The sequence below is a fragment of the Cyanistes caeruleus genome, chromosome 5, assembly GCF_971803275.1.
Source record: "Cyanistes caeruleus chromosome 5, bCyaCae1.hap1.1, whole genome shotgun sequence".
In the NCBI taxonomy this organism is placed as follows: Eukaryota; Metazoa; Chordata; class Aves; order Passeriformes; family Paridae; genus Cyanistes; species Cyanistes caeruleus.
Genome location: NC_141705.1, coordinates 48,850,373 through 48,873,733, shown reverse-complemented (window position 1 = coordinate 48,873,733; position 23,361 = coordinate 48,850,373). Strand labels below are relative to the sequence as shown.

Here is a 23,361-nt window from a genome sequence, read left to right as displayed (position 1 = left end):
CACTGGCCTACTCTGGCACTGTTTGTCTCTGTCATTTTCATACATATTGCTCTGCCTAAGCCTCATCCACCTGTGACCTCCACGCACAAGCCTCTCCCCTGCAGGTTTGTCACAGCATTTATTTTATAAAAAGAGGTCTGTTGTGTATAGAGGTGCATAGAGGACTGTTTTCTCCTGATGGAACAGATCTGTGAGGTACTGAGCTTGCCTCAGACCCAAGGCCTAGTCTAGCTCAAATCTGAAAGCTGTTTGGGCTGCTTGGTGGGAGAGACAGGCTTGTTACCTGCCAGGACTCTGTAGAAGACCCTAACCTAGATGAACTTTTCACAAATTCCAATAAAGCTGCTGTAGCTAGCAGAGATAAAACATCTGTAACGCATGATCTTTGATGGCATTGCCTTCATTTGAGACAGGAGGCACTGTCAGGATAGCTTCATTGCTATGCCCTGTTGGTGTCATCACTCCTCTCCACACTCGAGAATGTAATTATCTTCCTTGAGATCTTTCCTTGTGTGCCCTTTGTTTACACAACGTACATTTCTGTCTTCAACTGTTTCTGATCAATGTTTATGTAAGTGGTGTTCAGGGAGGGAATCTAGATAGTGAATAGACTCAAGTAATACTTGATTTTTGTTTTTCTCAAAAATTAGGGAGTGCTTAATTTTTAGTAGTCAATAATTTTTTAGCTCCTTCACTTTTAGGGAAAGAAGAGTTCTCAGACAATGATTTGAGTCAAAATCCAAGAGGTCTAGTGGTGTATTGAAGCAGATTCAGTAATAACATCATAATACAAATCTTAATATTCATATTCAATATTAATCATTAAGTAATATTAATATTATTAATAATGTATTAGTAATTTGAGTATCAAAGAAGCCAGAACTGAAGCACCTCAAAGCTATCATTTGCCTTAGGAAGTGTTGGGATACTCATTCAGATTCAAAAGTTGATCCTAACAAGCTTTGTTCCTTATGTTGATCCTCTCCCATCTCCCTTCTCTTGCAAGCAACAGTTACTCAAGTTTTCATAGAAGCAATTGGCCACCCACATTTGAAAAATTTTATCACTGATATAGTGAAAAAGATGAAAGCAAGCAGCAATCTCAGTTTCCTAAAAGAAGAACATTTGTGCCCAGGGACACAAAACCCATAGTGTGATTCTTTCCCTGTCTGTGTATCTCTTGAAGCTGGTCTTTCAGGATTTGATTAGTTTATATACTCCTCTATTTGCTTGTAGGCAATAAAGAATGTTTTATTTCCTCTAACAAGCTTAAGTGCCCCAATGCATTCAGCAGCAATAGATTGTGATATAATTATATCCCCAAGGGAGGTCCAGTCATTTCTGACTATCGTTAAAAAAATAAAGTTGTCCTGACCTTTTTTATAAATCAAAATCTGACTACATCATTGTGACTGTGATTTTAAAAAAATCCTGTCTTATTAAATGTGAACAAAAATAATAATCTCAGAGTGGTATTGAAAATATATTTTTGAAACCACTGTGAAGATAGGAAGGGAGTCATGAATACCAAGATTTAACTTTTAAACTGGAATCTATTTCATGTAATGATATTGATGTTCATTTAGTGTTTATTGGCTCCCTGCATTGTAAAAAAGCAAGGTTTTGTATGGATCCAAAGTGTATAATTTATGCTATCACAGGCCTGACAGTTAAAGCAAATTGGTCTTACCATCCCAACCATTACTTTGTTTCTCAATGTTTCTGTGAGCTTCAGTGTACAGTTAGATAAGAAGCATTTTACACATGTTGACATTGAGACAGTTCAAGTAGAGGTACAGATGAGTTTGGAAAGCACCCATTTGCATTCAGATCACATGCTTAACAGATGGAAAGGACTTGAAACTTTACACAGGTGTTTATAAATAGCTGCAGTCTGTGGCTAAGGTTCACTGCTGTTGCTTCCGTGTAAGAAGTAGAGAGTTCATGTAAGACCATGAAGCTGAAATGCAATGTCAAGTTTCGTAGTTTTTCTGTGTACCTACTGTAAATTTACTTCAAGTGAGTTGCTTAATCTTGCAGGTTTTCATAGCTGAAAAAATGTACAGCTGTGTCTGGTCTTCCTGCTGGAGTATACCACAGCTTCTGTCCAGCCCTGCATCCTTGGGTTTCCTTTCTGAGGAAACCAACATGAGAAGAAAGGCTTTCCTGGTTGTCAGAGTTTTGCCCCGACACCAAGTTAAAGTGCAACTGAATAGAGCAGCAAGGTCTAAGAGCAAACACCTGGTCCTAGATCCCTTACTCTAGACATGCATGAAAGAGTTTCCTTACAAGAAATAATGTCAGACTAAAAGATAAGCAACCCCCTCTCCCCAAACCTTATTGATTGAGATCCTGTCACATTCAGTTCATACCTAAATGTGCTTTATCCTCTACATTTCTCAGCATTTGGGGCATGAATGTGTTGTGTCTCTCAAACAAAGCAAGGTATTTTCCTGTCAAAATATAATGAAGTAATGGTATTTTCACTCACTATTTATTGTTATACTCACTTCCAATTAAAAAAAAACAAAACAAACCCAAACCCAAAAAGAAATATTAATTTTTTTGAGTTGTTCAGTTGTTGTCTCTACAGGGCGAGTGTTAAGCCATGAAGAATAAGTATTTCAAGTTTGTTTACTCTAGTCAGTAAAAAGTGGTGTTTGTCTCTCTGTTTGTTTTTAATATCAGATTAGAGGTACAATTGAAATAGAATTATTTAATTTTTTAAAATTATTTATTTATTTTCAAGTGGAAAATATAAAAAAATCTAGAAGCTTTGGGAAAATGGAACAATGAATAGAATGACATTTATGAATTAAACTTTTAAGAAATAAGGTAATATATACTAAATATATTTTCATATAGTGTACCCTTCTGTTTTTCATAATTTTAATTTATTTATGAAATATTTACAGTTTAAATAGCTGAAAGGTAAAAATTACTGTATGCCTGGAATGAATTGAACATAGACAATTTTTAGTCATTTGGAGACTGAAAATAAAAGCCTTCATGCAAAGAGTGCTGTGTTCTCTGTAAAAATGAAAGGCTAAATACAGTACAGGCTTCAAAGCAGTTTAATGCTAATATCTAGTGAGCACTAAATGAAAACAAGCAGTGCTTTAATCCGAAGCCACAAGTGTCATGTTCCTCTGATTTATTAAAATTTGTGATTGAAAAGACTTGGGAACTTGCTTTTTGTTAAATTATTATATGCATGGTCAGAAATAAATTTCTTTAATTAACAGAACTATATTAACAGCAGGAAAAACAGATATCTTCTGAGTTTCATTAGGTTCCCTTTAAAAATATTAAATACTGTTGGAAACTAGTAAATATGCACTATTCATATAAAACACTTCAAGATAAAGTGATTTTCCTAAGGAATTTTGTTACTAAGATTGTTTTGCAATTCCTGTAATTCAGTTGTGACTGCAGTGTGTAGTGCTGGCCAGGAGTGTGCTTGAGATGATGTATAAAAACTCCCAAGAAGGTGGCCAGTGTATCTCATGTTGTACAAGCAGACCGTGTCCGCTAGAACAACTTGTTCCCATTGTAAATTCAGTTTAGAGTAGCATTTTAAGAGGGGAAAAAAAAAAAGTCCCCTGAAAAATTACTATTTGATCATTGTTTTTCAATTGTGTTTTGTTTGAGGGAACTGAAATAAACAATCTGTGTGAGTTATAGTCTCCATTCAAAGTGAGGGAAGGTAAGAGCCCACATGCTGAAAGAGCAGGGGCTGGAGAGGTGGCCTAGTGAGCCCTTCCAGGAATTGGTTAGAAAAGCATCTCAGGTACATAAAAGATATGAAAGAAGGGATGAAGGAAAAGTAAAGGTACAAGCAAGGATAATGGCTCAGGTTTGACAACCCCCGATGGCAAAACGTGCAGGCAGCGCCCCAGGACCAAAGGGAAGGGGGCAGCCACCCGAACAGCAATTGGGAAGAGATCAATGAGTCATTCGTAAAAAAGAAGATTAGAAATGGATTGTGGAGCGTGTCAGGATCTGCTGTTGTGCTGGGGGCTCACCACACTGGAGCCCTTGCTGAACTGAGAAACGTGCTTCCTAGTAGACATGGGAACTTCTCTGTCTGATTTGAATTTCATGCCAAAGGGGGAACGATTGTTCAAATGTTCTTTTGTTAAGTGGGAAAGATGAGCAGGTACATTTTATTCAAACACTATTGATGAATGTGTGTGTGTTTTATTGTAATAGCTGCCTTTGCCCATTCCCTTCAAACACATTCTACAGGGTTGGGAGAGGACAGGGACAATGAGAAATGAACAGGAAGTTGCCTTGTGTTCCCCAAGTTGTTTTATACTTTTTCTCTGTGTAACAGTATTCATTACTTTGGGGGATTTTTTAACCCAGGAGCTCTAGTGGACTAATATGAACTGTCATTGTCTACTTTATTCCCTGTATTTACTTGCCACTCCTGGTGCAGGGACCAGATGTGGAAAAGTCAGGATGGGCTGTTTCAAGTGCTCCTGGTTGTAAGAAAAGGTTAAGTTAATAATAATAATAATAAGGGTTTGTAAAGACAAATTGAGAAATAAGAAGAGGAGGGATTGGGAGGGAAGCTCATGTCTTTACAAACAATTTGATGGGTGAAGGTGTGGGTGTTGAAATGAGTGTTAATGTCTCTACCAACTGTGGGCAGCAGGTTTGTTGCAGAGCCCAGAGAGCTTGGCTCCTGAAACAGAAGAGGGGCTGCACAAGCCTGAACTACTGAACTTTGGGATGAAATAGTAGGTTTGAGGGGGGAATATGCAGTAGGTGGTTTGGGAAGGCTGTACCTTCCCAGTGCCTCAGCCAGTGGGGAAGGGAAGGGGGCAAGGTGTGGCTGGGAGTTTAGGATAAAAGGAGGCTGTGCACTCTAAAATCTTGAGAGGGAAAACCTCGTGGGCATGTGCCCCACTGGAATCTCTCCCTTTATTTGTTTATTCAAATGAAGTTGCAGGACTCCTTTGTCACCTTTTTGGACATAAAATTCTGGCGCTTGTGGATTTTCCTGACATAAGCAAGGCCTTCAAGTAAGTCAGGTAGACCCCAACATCTTTATGACTGTCTAAATGATTCTAGCTCCATCCAAAAAGTAAGCTCTAGCAGCTTAATCTTACTTTAAGTATCTAAAGGTAATTTGTATTTCAAATTCATCTGAGTCTTTTAAACAGTGTTTTTTAAAGGTAGGCAGATATTATGAGAAAACTTTATAAAGATTTAATCAAATAATAGAAGCGGTCTTACTTGGAAAGGATGTTCTGTAGTATCTGGAAAATTTAATAAAAATGCACAAAACTCAATATACCTTTTTTCCTCCACCCCCCTGAGATGTCTATTTGTAGATATTTCACTGAGTCTCTGGTTACTGTAGACTCCTACCTGTAAACATGGAAAGCTAATTCCCCAGCCTAGTGTGTCTCAGAATAACTCTATTTAATCAACGAAGTCTTGTTGCTGTGCACTAGAAAAAGGAAATTTTGCCAGTGTTTTTAATCAAAACTTTAAGGTTCTCATATATGCATTCTGGTTTTGTAACACAGTAATCTTATCATTAAAACTTGAAAATTTGTTTCTTTCCCTTATCAATTCTTTTCCCTTTTCAAGATTAGCTATTTTAGAGGAGGCCAAATCTAACTTGGCCTTGAATGAAATAGTTTGTAATGATTGAATAGGGAAAAATGTATTTTCAGTGAAAGTTTAGGCCGGATCCTACATTTAGCAGTTTGGAAACAGAATAATTTTCTGCTTAAAGCGTACATTCAGGACAGTTTCATTTTAATTTTCTGCTAGTGTTCTTGCCAAGCTATTGTCAGTTGGTTTTCTAAGAGAGTTTAAAAACAGCTATGTTTCATTGGCAAACTTACAGCCTGTATTTCAAAACTGATGCTTATAGAATTAATTAAAATGGCAAGCTATGTTTCTATATCTTAGCTTGCAAATATATAATGTATACCATAGTTTTTGTACTCCCACATTATGTTAAGTCCATGCTCATTTTGAATTGCATGTATAATAATGAATATAATTCATTTTGAACACAACCATGCCTTAAATAACATAGTTAAAAGGCAGAACTATCTTTTCAAACTGTGACAACTCATTCATTGGATGTAACACTTTGAGACTTTTATGAAAAGCTAGTCCTTTTTATCAGAAATCAAGGGTTGAACATTAACTTAAAATATTATAAAAGTCAATTACACTATTTTATTTCTCTCACCACAATTATGCCACAGATGAGCATTGCAACATTTGAATTGCCAAATATACATGCTCTCCCCTAAACAAGGTTTTGCTTAATAAGTGAAAAAGTTTTCACTCTTTTGTAACAAAAAAAAATTCCAGTATTGAATAAATGGCAGTTCAGCATCTAAGTCTTTATTAAAGTAGTAGAAGTCTTCAGAGGAGTGTTTCCAAACTTAAGTTCCTCTACTTTTATAGGATTTTATTTCTTACTGAAAGATCAGAATCAAATGTCTCTCAAGAGGTATAAGCACTGTCAATTTTTGAGATTGACTCTTGAACATGTTGTTTTTTTTGTGGTTATTTCTCTTCTTGGTATATTGCTAAAATCTGGATCACTGAATTTTGATATCATAATAAGCATTTAATTTAAGAAATGTTTCACTTTGTTGTAGTCCTGGTTAGCTAGGCCAGGTACCTGTAAGTGCATTGAACACTTCAGGAGCATATGGCATTGCAATCTGTACCAGCTATAGATTCAGTAAAAGTGGCTATGTTCAAAAGTGTCTCTTGAGGCACCTGCTTTGGCACAAGTGCGCTCGAGAGAGCGGGAGCTCAGCTTCATGCTCATGTTAGTGTACTCTAGCAGTGAGTGGATGTGGTCAGGGAGCACTCTAAGGACTCAGTTTCCTAATGCTGCAAGGTTATTTCCGTGTTGGTAAGTAGTGTTCTCTACTAAACAGGATGTGCAGAGTGCAGCAGTAGGGCCTGAGACACATGCAGGATATGCTGAAGAGAGTTTATTTTAGACTAGCTCCAGTCTGGTCCCATGGCTTTCACAGGCAGTGTACATGAGGTATGATTCTAAAGATTTGAGATGTTTGTGCAGTTATAACATTAATCTGCAGTAAATGGAAAAGGGAGCATGGGCAGAATAAACTCCAGAGGAGGAAAATTAAAACTGCACATTGTGTTCCATACCTTTACCAAATGTGCGAGTAGTTATTGTTTAGCAGCTGGCACTCAGCAGCATGTTAAACTGTGGGATCCTGAGGAGTCTTACATTAGACACTGATAAAATACAAGTACAAAGATGATGGTAATAGACTTATGACAGCATCAGCCTGTTCTATTTTAAGATTTTTCTTTTTCTGAATGTTCAAGAGGAAAGTAAAAATTTAGTTATACAGATCTGGTCAAACAACAAGGGACTTGATGTAAAAATCAGGATGCCTCATAATACTTCGGTCCTGGCCTGTCTGCCTCAAGCTTCTGAATTTTACTGTGTTTGAACTACACAGGTGCTCTGATTGTAGTGACGTAAGGTTTAATTTGGTCTCAAAAATGGTTCAGGAGAGATTTGTTTTCATTTTCTTTTCTGTACCTTTCTAGCTAGAAATGAATGATAGTGTGCTTGAAAAGGCAAAAGAACTGGTGAGATACTTTTCTTCCAGTGTACATAATTGTGTAGACATACTTTTCCTGTTTCTATCCCACAGTGAGGCTATACTGCAACAAGAGCAATGTATGGCAGGTATGTATATACCACATGGTAAATCTGTTTACAAGAACCTCAACATACAGAATTGGTTTATTTCCAGGAAGCATCCTTGTGGTCAAAAGCAGTAGCAGTTAAACAAAATCTTTCTGCAAGGTCTCCCCACTAGAGGACCCAAAATTGTCACCCAGCTAACTCAAATTTGTATTTATTTTAGGACCAGTAATAATTTGTGAATTTATTTTGCAAGGGGAGATGATAATTACATGTGTTAAACTTATAATGAGGTGAAATTCTTATTGGAAAAATGTCATTTGAATTTCATGCAAGCTGTAGCAGTATTTGGGCATCACAGTCGATTTTGCATGCCTGTGGTTGAATTTGTGAAGGCAGGTTGGAATTCATTTAACTAAGCTGTTTTCATTATCTGATGGACAGAAATAAAAATAGGTTCTTATATATCTAGTCTGTAGAATCTTTGTCTTAAGGCAGTTGGGAGGAAGCAGAGCTGGGTTTAATATAGAGAAGTCAGCCTTCCACTGAAGTTGTTCCTGAGTGTTTTATTTAGTTTGGTTTCTAATTCACTGTTAGCTCTGTCATTGCTCATTTTATGAAGCTGCACATTTATGTAATGATTTTCTACTTCATCTACTTCCTTCTGTGTCCAGCATTAGCATGAATGCTGTTAAAAGGTCAAAACAAAAATATAAAGTGGTTGTCCAACACTGATCAGAGATTTGGGTTGTTCTGCTGTTATTGTTTGGGTGTTTTTAGTGACTGTCATGTTTGTCAGAAAGGGAGGAGAGAAATGAGCTGAAACTGGAGAACAATTTCTTCTATAGTCTCATAACTTGAACATGCTATACATCAAAGAAAAACAGCTTCTCACATTTACTTAAATTTCTGGATGAATGCTCAAGTAAATGAGATACGTTAAAAAATTGATTTAAAGTCAGACTGCAAAAGCGGGAGAAGATCAAGCCACCTAATTTGTGGGATCTCAGAAGCCCTCCCTCAGTACTCTGCTGACTTGTGGCAAAGAAGTAGATTTAGAACCCAAGAAGTACGGATGATACACTGGAGCAGCTTGCCAGAGAAGCTGTTGATGCCCCATAAAACATTCATAAACATTCAGAGCCATGTTGGATGGGCCTCTGAACAACATGGTCTAGTGGAAGGTGTCTCTGCCCACAGCAGGGACTAGAAATTAGATGGTCTTAAAGGGTTCCTCCCAACCCAAACCATTCTATGACTGCTCTGAGAGAGTTCAGTCAGATTTCTACAGATTTCTAGTGTCAGTAGTAATCTGTAATTAAGGAATTGTTGGGATGTCATCTATGGTTAATTCAGTGTATTTGATCACACTACAAATGCAGGTAACAGAAATCTTTGAGCATAAATTGCAATAAATGGTGGTATTTATTGATAAACATTGCCTGATTATCAGTGTCTGTCAAGTCTCTGGCACACAAATTAGACTATGTAATGTGTAAGACACTTCTTGTTTTGTACATCAGTTGCTACAGTGTGACCTTACCAGACCATAGCTGTTGGAATCACAGCAAGTTATCCAAAACGTTATTTCTTGCAAGATCAGTGGTTTTTGTTTTGTTGTCTAAATACTACTTTCTGAGATATCTTCTCTTGTGATAGAGATAAATGTATTGAATTTCATAGGAATGTTTCCCCTAAATAATACCTGGAGAACATGTAATCCATTATTTGTTTCTTATTTTGAAGAAATTACAGTTAAGAATTTGTGAGAAATTGAAGTAACAACGGAATCAAAAGGGACAGAGGAAATAAGCAAGAGATGGCAAAATAACTTTGAATTGAAGTGAGTAGGATTTAAATGTGATCATAAATCCAAAATTGCCTGCACTAAGTCAGGATGGGAACATCTAAAGAGATCCTGATAGGGGAAACACTGGCAATTTAAAAAAAAATCAAATAAAGAAGAGGATGCTTTGGTCTCCCCTAACAGGACATTTCGAAATTTATTTATTTTTTTATATTTCATGGTTGTAAAACCATAGCTATAATGCTAGTGTAAGGGAAATCTTCAGGTGGTGGTTGTTTCTGGTAGCAATAGCATCTGTTAATGCAAACTTGATACAGATTTTAGTTTTACAGACTTTAAAGACTTGTTCAGGTTTTCATGTGACCTTAAAGACTTGTTCCACAGCAATCATAAAAAAGTAGTGTATTACTCCAACTCTTCATGCTGTCATTATAGTATATATTTCTCTTCATGATTTGTTCATGTCTAAATAATTTCTGAATTACCTGGTTGTTTTGCACTAAAATCTACTGAAGGTGTGATTTGCTCTCAAGGAAGTGGCTATAATGACAGGAAATTTTGCCTCACTGCAATTGTGATAAAGGACAAGGTCTACTTTAAAAGAGAAATGAGTTTTGACCTCTATATCCCATGTTTGTGTTTAGCCTTGTTCATTAAAAATGAAAGCATCTGTCCATCAGTAGGTATTCAGCTGTAAGGATTTGTGGAACAGACCAGAAACAACGGCCTAAACCAGGAAATGAGGACATATTTCTTAATCAGAAACAGCTTTTTGGGAATAATGTTAGCTTTGTCATGTTTGATAGTCTGGTATCTTTCTGGTCTACCTGTGCCAGGTCAATGCTGTGGAAAGACACCCCAGGAATTTATTTGGTTCCATGTTCCCATTGTTAATGTAGGGGAAGATCAATGGAATTTTTTTACAGGGAAAACCAACTAGATCAAGTGTAAACTGATGCCATTTGTACAAAACTTGTTCCTCTTTGTAGAACCTGATTTTGCCCACTCCAGACCTCACTAAGCTTAGTAAGAAGGATGAAGACAGCAGGCTTTGTTTTACACAGATAGAGCAAGTATCTGTTTTCACATAAAATTTAGCAATTACCAACAGAAGGTACATAAATTATGAAAATGTTCTTATTCCATGCTAGTTAAATAGGCATTTGAGAGTAGAAGTGCCATTGCTGGTTGATACAGTGAGGGCAGGGATGCCCTGTGTTTTAGGATAATTGTTTTAATTGAAACAGGTGTACCACAGCCCTGGAGCAATTTCGCTACTTTGTGATTTCTAAAGTTTACAAGTGGCTTTTATACTTTCCACTTCCTTTACTGGAACACCTCAGAGAAGCAACATGAACTGTCTTGAAAACATTTTCCATTATCTGCAAGTAGTTCTAAAGTGCTTTCTGCTGTCCTTCCCGTGTTGAATGCATTTTGGCTTGCTTAGGGGATTTGCCTTGCAGAATTCCAGCAACCAAGAGCTGGAGCTGCATTTTGAGACACATTTACTGGATGTGTGTGAGGTGTGCTGACTGGGAAAATCAATTCCTTCTGGATGGGTGAGGGGCAGCTTGTTATGGTAAGGCCATTCATTAGTGCTGAATTAAACGTTCTCATTCTGTTTCAAATGTTAGATTTCAGGGGTTGTTGAAGTGTTAGTGAAACTTTTTCCAGTTTTTATCATAACACTCTTAGTGATCAGGGCAAAGAGTGAGAAGAGATGAATGGCTGAATCTTTGTCAAAAGATTGCCAAGGGGCCAAGAGACTAAAAATCTTTAGATTCTAGTCTCATTTGAACTAGTATATATGCTTGTCATTCTTTTCCTACATACAGCCCTGATGGAAATGAATCCTTTTGAAATTAGAAGAAAAGTTTTGAAAATTTCTGAGCAAAGAGGGGATTCTGAGTTATTTTATGCTTCCATTTCTCATGTCTTTTTTTTTTTATTGTGTCATGACTCTTAATTATATCCACAGTTTCATCCTATAGGGTGAAGTAGGGGAGTGCAGTCAACTTGTAAAGTCTTAAATACCTCTATCCTGGCACTGCTTGCCTGGAAAATAAAATACTGCTTCTTTTTGTGTAAGGTTTTAGCATGAAAAGGTATGGTAATCTGGGAGAGTGTAATCTGCTATTCACAGAAGAATTAAAGATGCAATGGATGACATTCCATATCACTTATGTTGCCCAAATTTTTCATCAATATGTTGGGAGAAAGTAAGCAAGAACTTCTGTGCCTTTAAACTTCTCCTTTGAGATATTTAACTATTGTACTTATTTTAACAAATTTTTGCTGATAGACAGTAGTTCATTGCATACTGACAGAGTTCATACATTTCTTTCCCAAATGTCTTCCCTTTTAAGATTTGAATTTTTTAAAAAATCAACCAACCTTCCATTCCTCAAGTGTGGATGCCTGTGAAGAAATAAAAGGGCCACATTTTGTGTTTTGTCTAGCAGTTGATCCTGTCCTTTCTCAACACAGTGGTGGAGTGCAGTTTGAGAGGGTGTTTTCTTCACACAGGTATTGAAGGCTGATGGGATTGAGGATTGTAAACAGACTTGCATTACATTTTTGTTAGGGCTGACTGTGGCAGGCTTGGTATGTGGTTATACGAGTTCCTGGGTGGCTGAGTGAACAGCAGGGAATTCCGTTGTTAGGCTCCAGTACCATAACTGGAAAAGGCTCTGGACAACCCTGAGAAATATGGTGATCCATGTTTCCATTAAAATTTGGGTAAAAGTTGATGTTCAAGCCTGACTTTTTTTTCACCAAAACATCTTAAGGTAGTGGGACTGTAGACCCGATTTTTAAACCCTATCCTAATTGTAATCAGCCTTATTTAAGTCAAATGAAGTACGTTAGTGCTGAATTTTTGGAAACAACTGTGGTAAAATGCAGGCCAAAGATGTCTAGAAGTAAAGCATTTCACCTACAAACCTTTACAAACTCCTACAAACCTAAAAGGCCTTAAAAAAGATAGAGGATGAGCTGACACCTGTGCAGTGTTATTCTCAAAGATGAGTGTTACCACATGCTTCTTAATTATTTCCAAGCACACAGAAATTATCTTTCACAAGATTGCAAGGTTCTTAAACCGAGAATCTGTTAAAGAGCAGCTACTAGACCCCAATTTTCAATTTGTTTTCTTTGCCATCCTGGTGTGTTTGGTGCATTGCAGAGTTCTTGAGATTTACTCTAACTCTGATACACTTGCGCTTTTTTTCCTCTCTTCTCCTACTATGTCTTATAATTCCTGCCATAAAAGACATGTTCTTTTGCCTTGTATACACATGTTCTTGATTCCTTGGTCACAGTAGTCCCATAGGATCTAGCAGGTTTTTTCAAAGAGCCCTTCAGTTGTCATGAGGTGTGCTTTCTTGGGCTGAGATATCCTTTCTTGGCCAACAATGCACCAGCAGCTAGAGAAGAGTTTTGCTTGTCAGAAGAGCCCCTTTCAGGTTATGGATGCCTGCATAAATTCTCTTACTGTTTCTTGTTGCTGAACTAATAATACATTTTATTTCTACCTTTGAGTCAGTTTCCAAGTAGGAGCAGATGAAGCACAGCTTAATTTTGTCAGGATATGATAGTTTCTATTACATTAACTTTCAAGGGAACAAAATTAATCTCAACTTACATTATATTTCAAGTGCAGTTAATTCAAAGAATTATTCACTAGGAGATGAAAATAATGACAGGGTATAAACTCTGGCTGAAAAGTTGAGCGTTGTTACTGTATATTCAGTACTTGGTAGTGCTGCATTAGAGCAAGACTTGATATTTTTAATGTTTCAGGTTAAAATAATACTTTTCTGAAGGCAGAGTTTTGTTGGGCTTTAATTTTCAAGTAAGCTGCCTGCATATGCATATTAGTAGAATTTCTGAAGGCAAAAACATTGTATGACAGGAAAAAGCTACTAGTACATAGAGTAGATTTTTGATAGGGGACATTGTAGCTATTTGTAGGGTAAACTTTGACTCCAAATTTCAATTCAGGCAAGCATTTCAAAATAGTGATATTTCACCTTTTAATACAATTTGGGGGACGTAAAATGTGAGCCTTACATTCCTGCTTATAACTGAAGTTATCTCTTGGTATAGAAGGCAGATCAATGTCAGAAAAAAAAAATGCAAGCTTATAATTCATAACATACCCACATTTGGTTCCCCATAGGTAACTGGATAGCACTTGCTGCTTCCTTCAATAAACATTGCACCAAACTGCAGTATGAAAACCCTTGCTCAACAGCATGACTCTTCCCTCTGTACATAGAAAAGACAAATTAAATAGGGGAACCATATTGCATTAGAGCTTTATGAGACAGTGTTGCAAAGCCTTTATTTCATCAAGTGTGGTGTTAGATATATTTCACTCCCCTTTCTTACACAAATAAAGCTTTCTTTCTCATATATTAAAATCAATAGAGTTAAGAAGAAATGCAGTTGAGCCTTCAATAAACATCATAAAACCCCTTTCTCATTCCTGCTTAGCTAAGATCAAAGCTTCAGACTGGTGCAGATATTCCATATGGAAGTGGAATTACTTTATGTCTTCTTTTATCCTTTCAATGCATGTTTCTCACTTTTATCTTTAGTGTTTCTTGAGTACTCAAGCCTTGGGCTTTCCATTTGCACAGGGGTGGATGAATGTGAAATTCTTTTTTCATGAGCCCATATACATACCCAAGGTTATTTTTCTCTTCCCATGCACTGTATAAGGAACCCTTACCCTGGGTGCAGTTCTGGTTTTCTCAGAAAGTATTTTGAAAAGGCAGAAGGGTTCACAAAAGTGCAGAAAAAAAATTAGGAGGAGTTCCACAATGTCTTCATTGTAGTGGGAAGATTATTAATCCCAGTTTACAAACTGTAATGAAGGCAATGCAAAGAGTCACTTCATGGGAATCTTTTTAGATTCCCATCTTTAAGACCTTAGGGAACAGATTTCTGAGACCAGAAGAATAGATGCTCCTTTAGGATTGCAGAAATATATGAAATAATATTACAGCTAGAAGTTAGAACTAAGTAAATTCCAACAAAATGTAAAGAATTAATTCTTAAATTTTCCTTATGGTGTAAGTATTGTCTTTATATCCATATTTTTAAAGAACCACTACAGTACTTTTAGTTAATAGGTGTCGCACTGTATTAGGAACTGTGAAGCGATGACTCAGACTCTCTAGCCTTAGTTGCAAAAGAGAACAAGTTTTATTCTTCCAGATCTTCTTTTAAAGACAAATCTGAGAAGGTCCAAAAAGGTAAAACTCTCATTGGCCATGAAACCAACACATCACCATCACTGGACAGTTAGGAACAACACCCTTGACCATTTCTTACAGGTAAACAGCAAGGCGGCAAACAACACCTGCAAAGGTTGTTTTCCTTCTCTACGGACTGTTTGGATTCCTCCTTGTGATTTCTCAGACCAGAGTGAGAGAGTTGTGTATTTGACTTTCCCACAAGCTGAAGCTAGTGCCTGAAGCCTAAAAATTTCTTATTTGACCACTGTCAGTCCCCACAAGTAAGGACTGAAAATAGAAGGTACGTGCTTGTTCCATTTTCTGTGATATGAAACTGTGTGGTCAGACTGAAAGAGCTTCTGGCTTTACAGCGCTGTTAATACAGTTTCTTCTTTTGAAACTGTGCAGCAATTAATAGCTTTTTCTTTCGACTTCGTGCATGTCTGTCTGAATGTTATGGAAGATCAGATGAGATTCTGAAAATGACATTACTGCAACTGAATTTTTTTTATCCCAGCATCATAAATGAAACAATTTTGCTCTGAGTTAAATGAGAAATACACTGCTATTTTTTTACTATTAACCTTCAGAATTTCATCAGAAATGGGTATTTTTCAGATTGTTTTTACCATGGGAAGTACAGTAATCATTTCTCCAAATACATTTTGACAAATAATTCCATGCTCTAAGGTACTGGTAAGAGTTAGTTAACTGGAAATATTGTCACCTGCTACCATGTTGAGCATGACCTTTTATGTTTTCCTGTGACAGAAAACTTTGTGAGAGGGTAAGCGTTCACAAATCTTGAAAAGATGGCACCTGTTCTCCAAGCAGTTTGTGAACATATAGTGAACTCAAGTTCACTAAACGATAGTGTCCCTATTCTACAATGAATCAGCTTTTCCTGGGTAAACTTTGTTTCAAGTATCTCCAGAGTAAAGAATGGATGAACAAAGTGTAGAAAGAAATTCTTCTAAAAGGAAGGGAAAACAAATATTTTAAGCATTAATCCTGGGCTAGAGATATAGGTTCCATTTCTTCTTTTATACGCGGACTTATGTGGGATCCTTGACAAGTTTTTTATTCTCCTTAGCTACAACTGTACAATGCATCCCACTGCCTACATCCTTTGTGTGCCCCGAAAACATTCTAACTCTGTGTACACTCCCTGTTTCCATGTCTCCTGATCTTCACAGTGCAGCTTAGTCACTAAGGAGCTGTGGTGAGCTACAGGCAAGTGTCAGTCAGGGTGCCTGACCCTGACCAGCAGGCAGACACCGTGAACTACAGGTAGAGGTGATGTGCAGAAGCTGTGGCTGTTCCTCAGCCTCGCATTGTTGTTCCACAGGGCTGTGATTGTGAACTACTCTGGGACTATTAAGGTACCCTGGTTTGATGTATATTGTTACTGTGTTGCTCATCAAATCACAGTTTTTAATGGTTTCACACGACCACAAAATGACTGAGGTTAGATGGGATATCTGGGAGCTCTCTTGTACATCTAGAGCCAGGACCATATCCAACACCTTTTGAGTAGCTCCAAGGAGACAGAGTCCACATCCTCTCCAGGCAACCTGTGCCAGTGCTCACACTAAAAAAAAATGCATTTCCCAATGCACAAGGCAGCCTCTTGTGTTTAAGCTTGTGCCTGTTGCCTCTGTCTCGAACTGTCACCCTAGTAACACTGTGGAAGAGTATTAGTTTTCTTGCTAGCATCGTGTTTTGCATCTTAAAGGGAAAAAGAACTAAAAAAATACAGTTTTTTCAGGTCTCAAGCAATTTTCTTAGAGTAAGGACAGTAAAGAAAGATCATGAATTACTATCCTAACACCATGCTGAAAAAATATCCTAAACATACCAATTCATTTTCTAATCAAGTCTGATCATGTTCATGTGTTCAAATATATAGTCTTTACTTCTGTCATTAAAAGCTAAGTGTTCAATTTTTAATACTATCACCTATTTGTCAAGACTCTAGGATTGAGCAGAATTGTGTGAATGCACTCTGCTTCCTACACTGCAGTTTCAATATTTATTTTGAAATATTAGTTATTCTAAACATAATATCCTGAGCTATTTTTCCAGTATTTCTGTGGACAATCTTTTTATCTTGGTCTTAGAAATAAGGAGATGTCATTTCAAGGTGATGAGCTGATTTCTGCTGAAGGTGATTTCCTCAGCAACTCAAGTTTTTATTAGGGGTGGGAAACCAACAATCTGTCTTCTGATATTTGTAATGGATTTAAAACACATTTGATTTTTTTTTTTTTATGTTTTCTTTAGAAACTACAAAGGATATCCTTGTGATATATGAACAAGAAGCAGAAGAGTGGGCTCTATATTTAAAATCTCTTTTTGGACTCATAGTGAACAAAGAAGGAATCTTACTCTGCGATCTAGAGAATTCATCTTTCAAGCAGCAGGAGCTACTCTGTTTACCAGCTTATAAGTGTAAACTCCTGATACTCTCATGTGGACTTCTTAACTGCCTGAATCAAAAGAGAAGTTATTTTCTGGAACAAGTTCTAAAACCTCCGGATAATGTGGTAATTCTGCTTTGTGGAGTGGAGAATTCAGAGATTCTTTATGAGATACTGACCTTAGCTGGAGGCAGCAAAGAGATTTCTACTGATCAGAAACCTGAGGAATATATTTCTGTTGTTAAAGAAATTATTCAACCAGGTAATATACTACTGCTTGTTTGTACTCCTTAGGTCTCTTACCTCTTCTCAGCACTTGCTATTTAGGCAAGATTTTGTCTACCAAGCAGAATATTGTGCTTCTGTCTTTGTTACATGCAAGGTGCCATTTTATTGGAATGGGAGCTTGTGCTTGAGGAAGACATCCTGCAGTTCAGGATTTTTACTCAGAGCTTAACCTAGTGCTGGATGCACATGAGTAACCAAGAATATTCTTTTAAACACTGGGGTAGAGAGACCCCATCTGAATGAGTGACCTAGCTGGATGTCCCTGCTGCCTTGTGCTTAAGCAGGTAAGCTTAAGTATGCTATAGGGCTTTAAAACCTGCCCAGAAAATGTATACACACAGTCTGCTAATCTATGAGATCAGCGTTTTCAAAAGAACATTTTAGACTCTTCCTCCCCAGCCATCTTCTCTTCAGTAGTGAATAACCTTTTCCTCAGTACATATCTCAGACTTGATCATTTGGGCTCATTACAGTTGTCTGTTTTGGTTTCAGAAGGTAATGTTTGCCATTTCTGTCTGTATCCAATATGTAGCTTCAGACTGAAGCTTCTTGGCAGTTTTTTAATGGGATGAAAACAGTGGGTCTGTGTTCTCTGTGTGTGTGTATATAGGAAGTAACTGTGCTTAGATACTATCAGTTGATGCATGCACAGGAAATTGTAAAACTTTCTGCAACATTAAAGTTTCCTAGAAGACACAGGAAAGTTGTTTGCTTATGTCAATGCATTCACAAGGATACTTAATTGCCTGTGCCCTTGGGACTTACGTGTAGTGCCAGATGTTTAGTAGGGGTTCTTATGATCTCTGCTTTGACAGTGACCAATATCAGCAACTTCAGAGATGAGGAGAAAGCTGAATTAATCAACAGTTGTTGAAGGCCTCAGTCTCACTATGTACATCTTTACTTGGGATGCGTAGACTGTGGCCAGGATCAGACAAGTTCAGTGGACTGAGTTAGATCCACGACTGGAAGTGGTGATGATGCCTGGTGCTTCAGGGCTAAGCCCTCCTCCACACTTGCATCTTAGAACTGCTCTGGCCCTTTTTTGTGGTGTGCCCTGGCCATCAGCCAGGCCTGCTTAGATCAGTGCTTGATAGGAGACCTCTGATCTGCTCTCTGTTGCACAGTGACAGTGTTCCAACTAAGAGATTTTCTTTCATCTGACTGCTGATTTAAACTCTGAGGAATGAAGATGTGCATTGTTTGTCATTATTTACCTTTGCTTAAACATAATGGTGTCTGTATATATGACAGTCTTTTAAGTCTGTTAAGCTCTTAGCCTTTGTAATACCTGTAACAGGGATTTTGACAGATTGCGCATCTGGGAAAGAAGATTTTCGCCTTGTATTTAAAATTATTTTCTAAGAGATTGTTTAATATATACAAGGATTATTTTTCCCTTGGAGGACAATTTTTTGCCTTTCATCAGGACCAAACACACATTTCCTATTTCTCTTCATATGGATCATTGTTTTCAATCCCTTTTGTTTTCAGTGCTCATCCCTAGACCCATATATTCTTGACCCTTTTAGAGAGAGTGATGAAAACACTTTTGTGTACCGTCTTCGTGGCTTTCACTTCCTTTTTTTTCTTGCTAAATTGTTCAATACTCTTAACTTATTCTTTCAACCATTGTATCTTCTTGTCTCCTCAGTATTGACAAGAACTGTCACTCTACTAGTCTAAAAACTTAATAATGTGTGTTAATTATAATGGCCCCACCACATGCCTTCCACTCCAGCTAAATTCTGTTAACCCTTAGGACAATGGGCCATCGAAATCCCAGGATTAATGGATGCCTGGGCTCAGGAGTGGCCTGCAGGCAGTTAAAACAGCTAAAGATGGATGCTTAATCAGGTTGTTATCTCACAGTTTAACATTCTCTTGGAGAAAGTTAACAGTGGCATAGCATAGGTGCCTTCCACTACAGATTTCCCCATACTCAGGAAAACTCATAGGCAAGGTAAGTTCTTAGCAGGCTCTTCTCTCCTAGGTGCTATTCTCTTTGCTCTATCCCTACAACCTGCAATGGAAAAAGTGCAAAATAAGTCTTGTTTTATATACCTCCACAACTATTTCACCTATGGTGCTGGTCTCATATTCTTGGAACAGACAGTTAAAACTTCCTTCTGGCTCTGAAGTAGTATATATGCCTAAAATTCTAGCCAAAAAGCAAAACTAATTAAAATATTGAGTAAAACTCAATAAAATAGAAGATGCAGGGGGGTTTGTACTCAGCAGAGAGCTTGTTTGTCTGCAATGTGGTTCAAACACAAAATCTGAATGGTTTGTCATACCTGTTTGAACATGTTCTAGGAGGAGTAAAGGGAGAACTAAGACATGGAGAGTGACCTTTCTAACATATATTTCCATAATCCTGACAGACTTTATAATATTCATCTTCTGCATGAAGAGGAACACAAGTATTTTTATTGCTGTCAAAAGATTCCTTTTGCAGGATTTGTTTGTAAAGTATGTCACTGTTTGAAAATGCCACATTCAGATTCCAAGTCGGTTTTGAATTTTGTAGGTCCTGTGCGTATTGCCATGAAAAAGATAACCCCTAGAGAAGGAGGAGAACACTCAGAAATTTTATTATTCTATGTTAACATCTAAGATGGCCCAGTGAGACTCTAGAATTCTGACTTTTCTTTATCAGCCTTTCCCAACACTGTTGAAAGTAGAATCAGGAGATATGTTTTGCTTGCATCTGTCTTTCCCTTCTCCTGTTTCTTTCTACAACTTGTTTCTTGGTCTGCTGAACTTTGTACATTTTTTTTTATATTAAATTGGCATATTTTCAATGTATTAATTCAGTACCCTGGGGTACTAAACATAGCTGGGGTTTTTCTGTTTAATCCTGAAAGGCTTCAAATTCAGGAAAGCATGTGTTTATGTAAAGGATTTGTGGATAGATATTTGCATCTGTAGGTAGTTAGCTTAGATTCTTAAATGTCCTCAATTTCTACTGTAGTTGTCCTCCATATTAATGGCACAAAAAGAGAACAGGTCTTATCTAATACAAATAATTTTCTGTGACACTGTTTCTGAAGTGCACTGACACTTTTATTAGACTTTTGGTGGGAATTCTTGGTACAGCACAGGAGTCATAAGTATCTATTAGTCTGCTTGCAGTTTTATTAGGTTTCATTTCTTAAAGCTCAACAAAAGCAACTCTTGTCACTTCCACTTGCAGCCTTTTCCCCAAGCAGTGATATCCCTTTTTTTTCTTACTTCATCCAAAGTATGAAGAGAATTTACTTGTACAAACTTTTATAGGTGAGTACCTCTCATCAAATGTATCCATTCATTACCTGCTATTGTATTAAAAAGTGAGAGATACATGAAATAACATAACCCAAGTAGAAAATGTTACCCAGAGTCTTTGACAGCCCAGGAAAGATTTTCAGAACAAATTTGTAACTTTTACCTGAGACAGGAATGTGCCATTAATTTTTGATTGTTTACTAAACTGAAAGGTATTCCATGTATCTGCACTCAATTTTAATGACCAAGAAGAGTAATGTTAAGAAAACTACTTTTGCAGCTAGTAGTAGGATATAGATATGGACAAATGAGATACTAGCATAGGGTGTTTTTCTCTAATAAGTAAACGTGGAAAAAGCAGGCTGTGAGCTAAAATAAGGCTTAACTCATGCAGATCTTCAGACCAGTTCAAATACTGAGGGGGTAATTTCCATTGTGCACACCACAGGAAAGAGAAAGAAATAATTATACTTTTGCCATAATTTTCATGATTTTTCTATTTCCTCCCTTTTATTGTAATTTGGTATAACATTGAATACATTTCACATTTTGACTCCACTGCATTGCTTGTTCTCCTGTAAAATCCTCTTCACATTGGCACTAAAATACAAGTAATAAATGCCAATGGATTTCCTTAGTCTGTGAGCAGGACTTGTGTGGATGAGCTAATTTAAGTGGGAACTTTATCGTTGGCTTCAGTGACCAAGTGATTCACCTAAATTTTGACACTGACTTGGAGTCTATGTGAAAATTGAGCTGGAGTGCTAAAAAAACAAAGATGAAGAAGAAAGAAAATGACTAGAATTTTTGTCTTTTTGTTTGTGAATACTAGTGTGTGTGTGTGTGTGACTGTGACCTAAGTCTTGGTTGTGAATATTTCTCCCCTGAACATGCAAGACTGAGTAAATAGAGGAAAGTAGGTGGGTGGTTCTGGCCTCAATCACTGCCAGGAGAGTTTTCAATAAAAGAGACCACATGGTTGTGCTTCTGTTTGCTCCTTCCCCAAAGTATTTACATTCAAACAGTGCATACCACTGTTGGTGTTTTCAGGTAGTGATGTTATCTGCTTATTCCAGAGTACCTCGAATTCCAATTATGTTTTTTTTTATTAAAACAAAATAATCTGTGAGACTCTATCATAAGCACAAGAACAGAAGGGACATTTTGTTAGTTGGTGTGTGCTGCAGTATAGCTCTCATTTCCATTTTGCCCTGCCAATGAGTCTTTGAACTGCTCTGCAGGGACTGCTAAAATTACCAGGGTATTACATCTTCCTGAGATGCTGTGTTTCTCCATTCCACACAGAAGGGATGCCAGTGCAGTGACGGGGGTTGGTAATGACTGCCGACAAAATACTGGTTTGTGTCACTAACTTCTTTCATCTGACATGAGATCCTGGCTATTTCAAAGCAGAAGAGAAACTGAAGTTATTGTCTGGAGGTGGCAACCCCAGTTGAGATGCTGAGACTGCCATCCCCTGTCACTTAAGCTGTTTGACTTCTCTGCTATTTGTTCTCCTTTTTTTCTGCAAAATTCAGGAAAGACTTTACTTGTTAGTGTTTATTTGTGAGTTTTTTTAGGTTCTTAACAGCTCATATTCTAATATGTGTAGCTAGTCATTATAACCTGTACCCTTAGATTCTGAAGTGTGTGTCATGTATGTGATGTTTTTTCCTCTTATTTTTGACAGTAAATGGATGAAAAATTATTGCACCCAGAAAAGTGAGTGCACTGGCATCTTAAAGTTTTTTAGCATTTTTTTAGAATTCTTTTAGCATTTTTAGCAGTATTTATGACACTTATTAAAAGTTTAGTTAATAATAAAAGTCAGATGACTAGAACATAAGCGTTAGTGCAACAGCATGTACTAACTTAATACACTGCAATTTTACTTCTGTTTATTTAGTTCATAATTTTTTATTTTAAAAATAAATTAATGGATTTATCATTTTTAGTCTGCTCTTTCAAGGTTTGAAATGGACATCATCCAAATTTATGTACTGTTTATGGCTCAGTCATCAGTCAGTATTTAATTGCAGTTGTGAGACAGTTTCTAAAGCTAACAAATAATTTAAGACTCCCAGCAAGTATTTTTCCATGTAATATTGTAAAATGGCTGTGCGGATCTGTAGTCTTATGTGTCTTTCATGTAATGTATTACTGAGTCTGACTGAGTCTTGCACTGTGGTTACCAGTCACAATTACTGAAAAGTTATCATGGGAAGGCATCTAGAGAAGATCTCTGTAAAGGTACCCCTTGTATACTCTTTTGCACACAACTGTTGTTATAGCAAAATTGCTTTGTAATTTCACCATAACATTACTTCTGTTAGATTAGTGCCATCTTCTCGGAAATGGAATAAAATAAGTGTTGTTTTGCAGTCCAGACTAAAGAAATTGTCACTTATGCCTGAAAAAATGAAGTATAGCGCCTTTTTAAGTTCATATTAAAAAAATAGAATCAGATTTTCTCTTGGTAGCACCCCTGTGTACTTACTTAAAAGGCTGTGAGCCCGAAACTTGGTCTTGAAAATGTTAATACAGTGTCTTACGTGGCACAGGCTGAGGAAGTTGGGCCTTGAGAGGAGATGACTGAGAAGGGACAACACCAGTGTCTATCAATATCTGAAGGGAGTGTGTCAAGGGGATGGAGGCAGGCTC

General features: G+C 37.2%; 1 protein-coding gene across 1 annotated transcript in view; it reads left to right on the top strand.

Annotated features, from left to right (window-relative positions):
* The window catches only part of BANK1 (B cell scaffold protein with ankyrin repeats 1), a 133,872-nt gene that overhangs the window by 2,272 nt on the left and 108,239 nt on the right, over nt 1-23,361 (top strand). Inside the window, exon 2 of the mRNA XM_023924649.2 lies at nt 17,009-17,407. Coding sequence (XP_023780417.2) covers nt 17,009-17,407 — 399 coding nt within the window. The remainder of the gene's footprint in view (nt 1-17,008; nt 17,408-23,361) is intronic.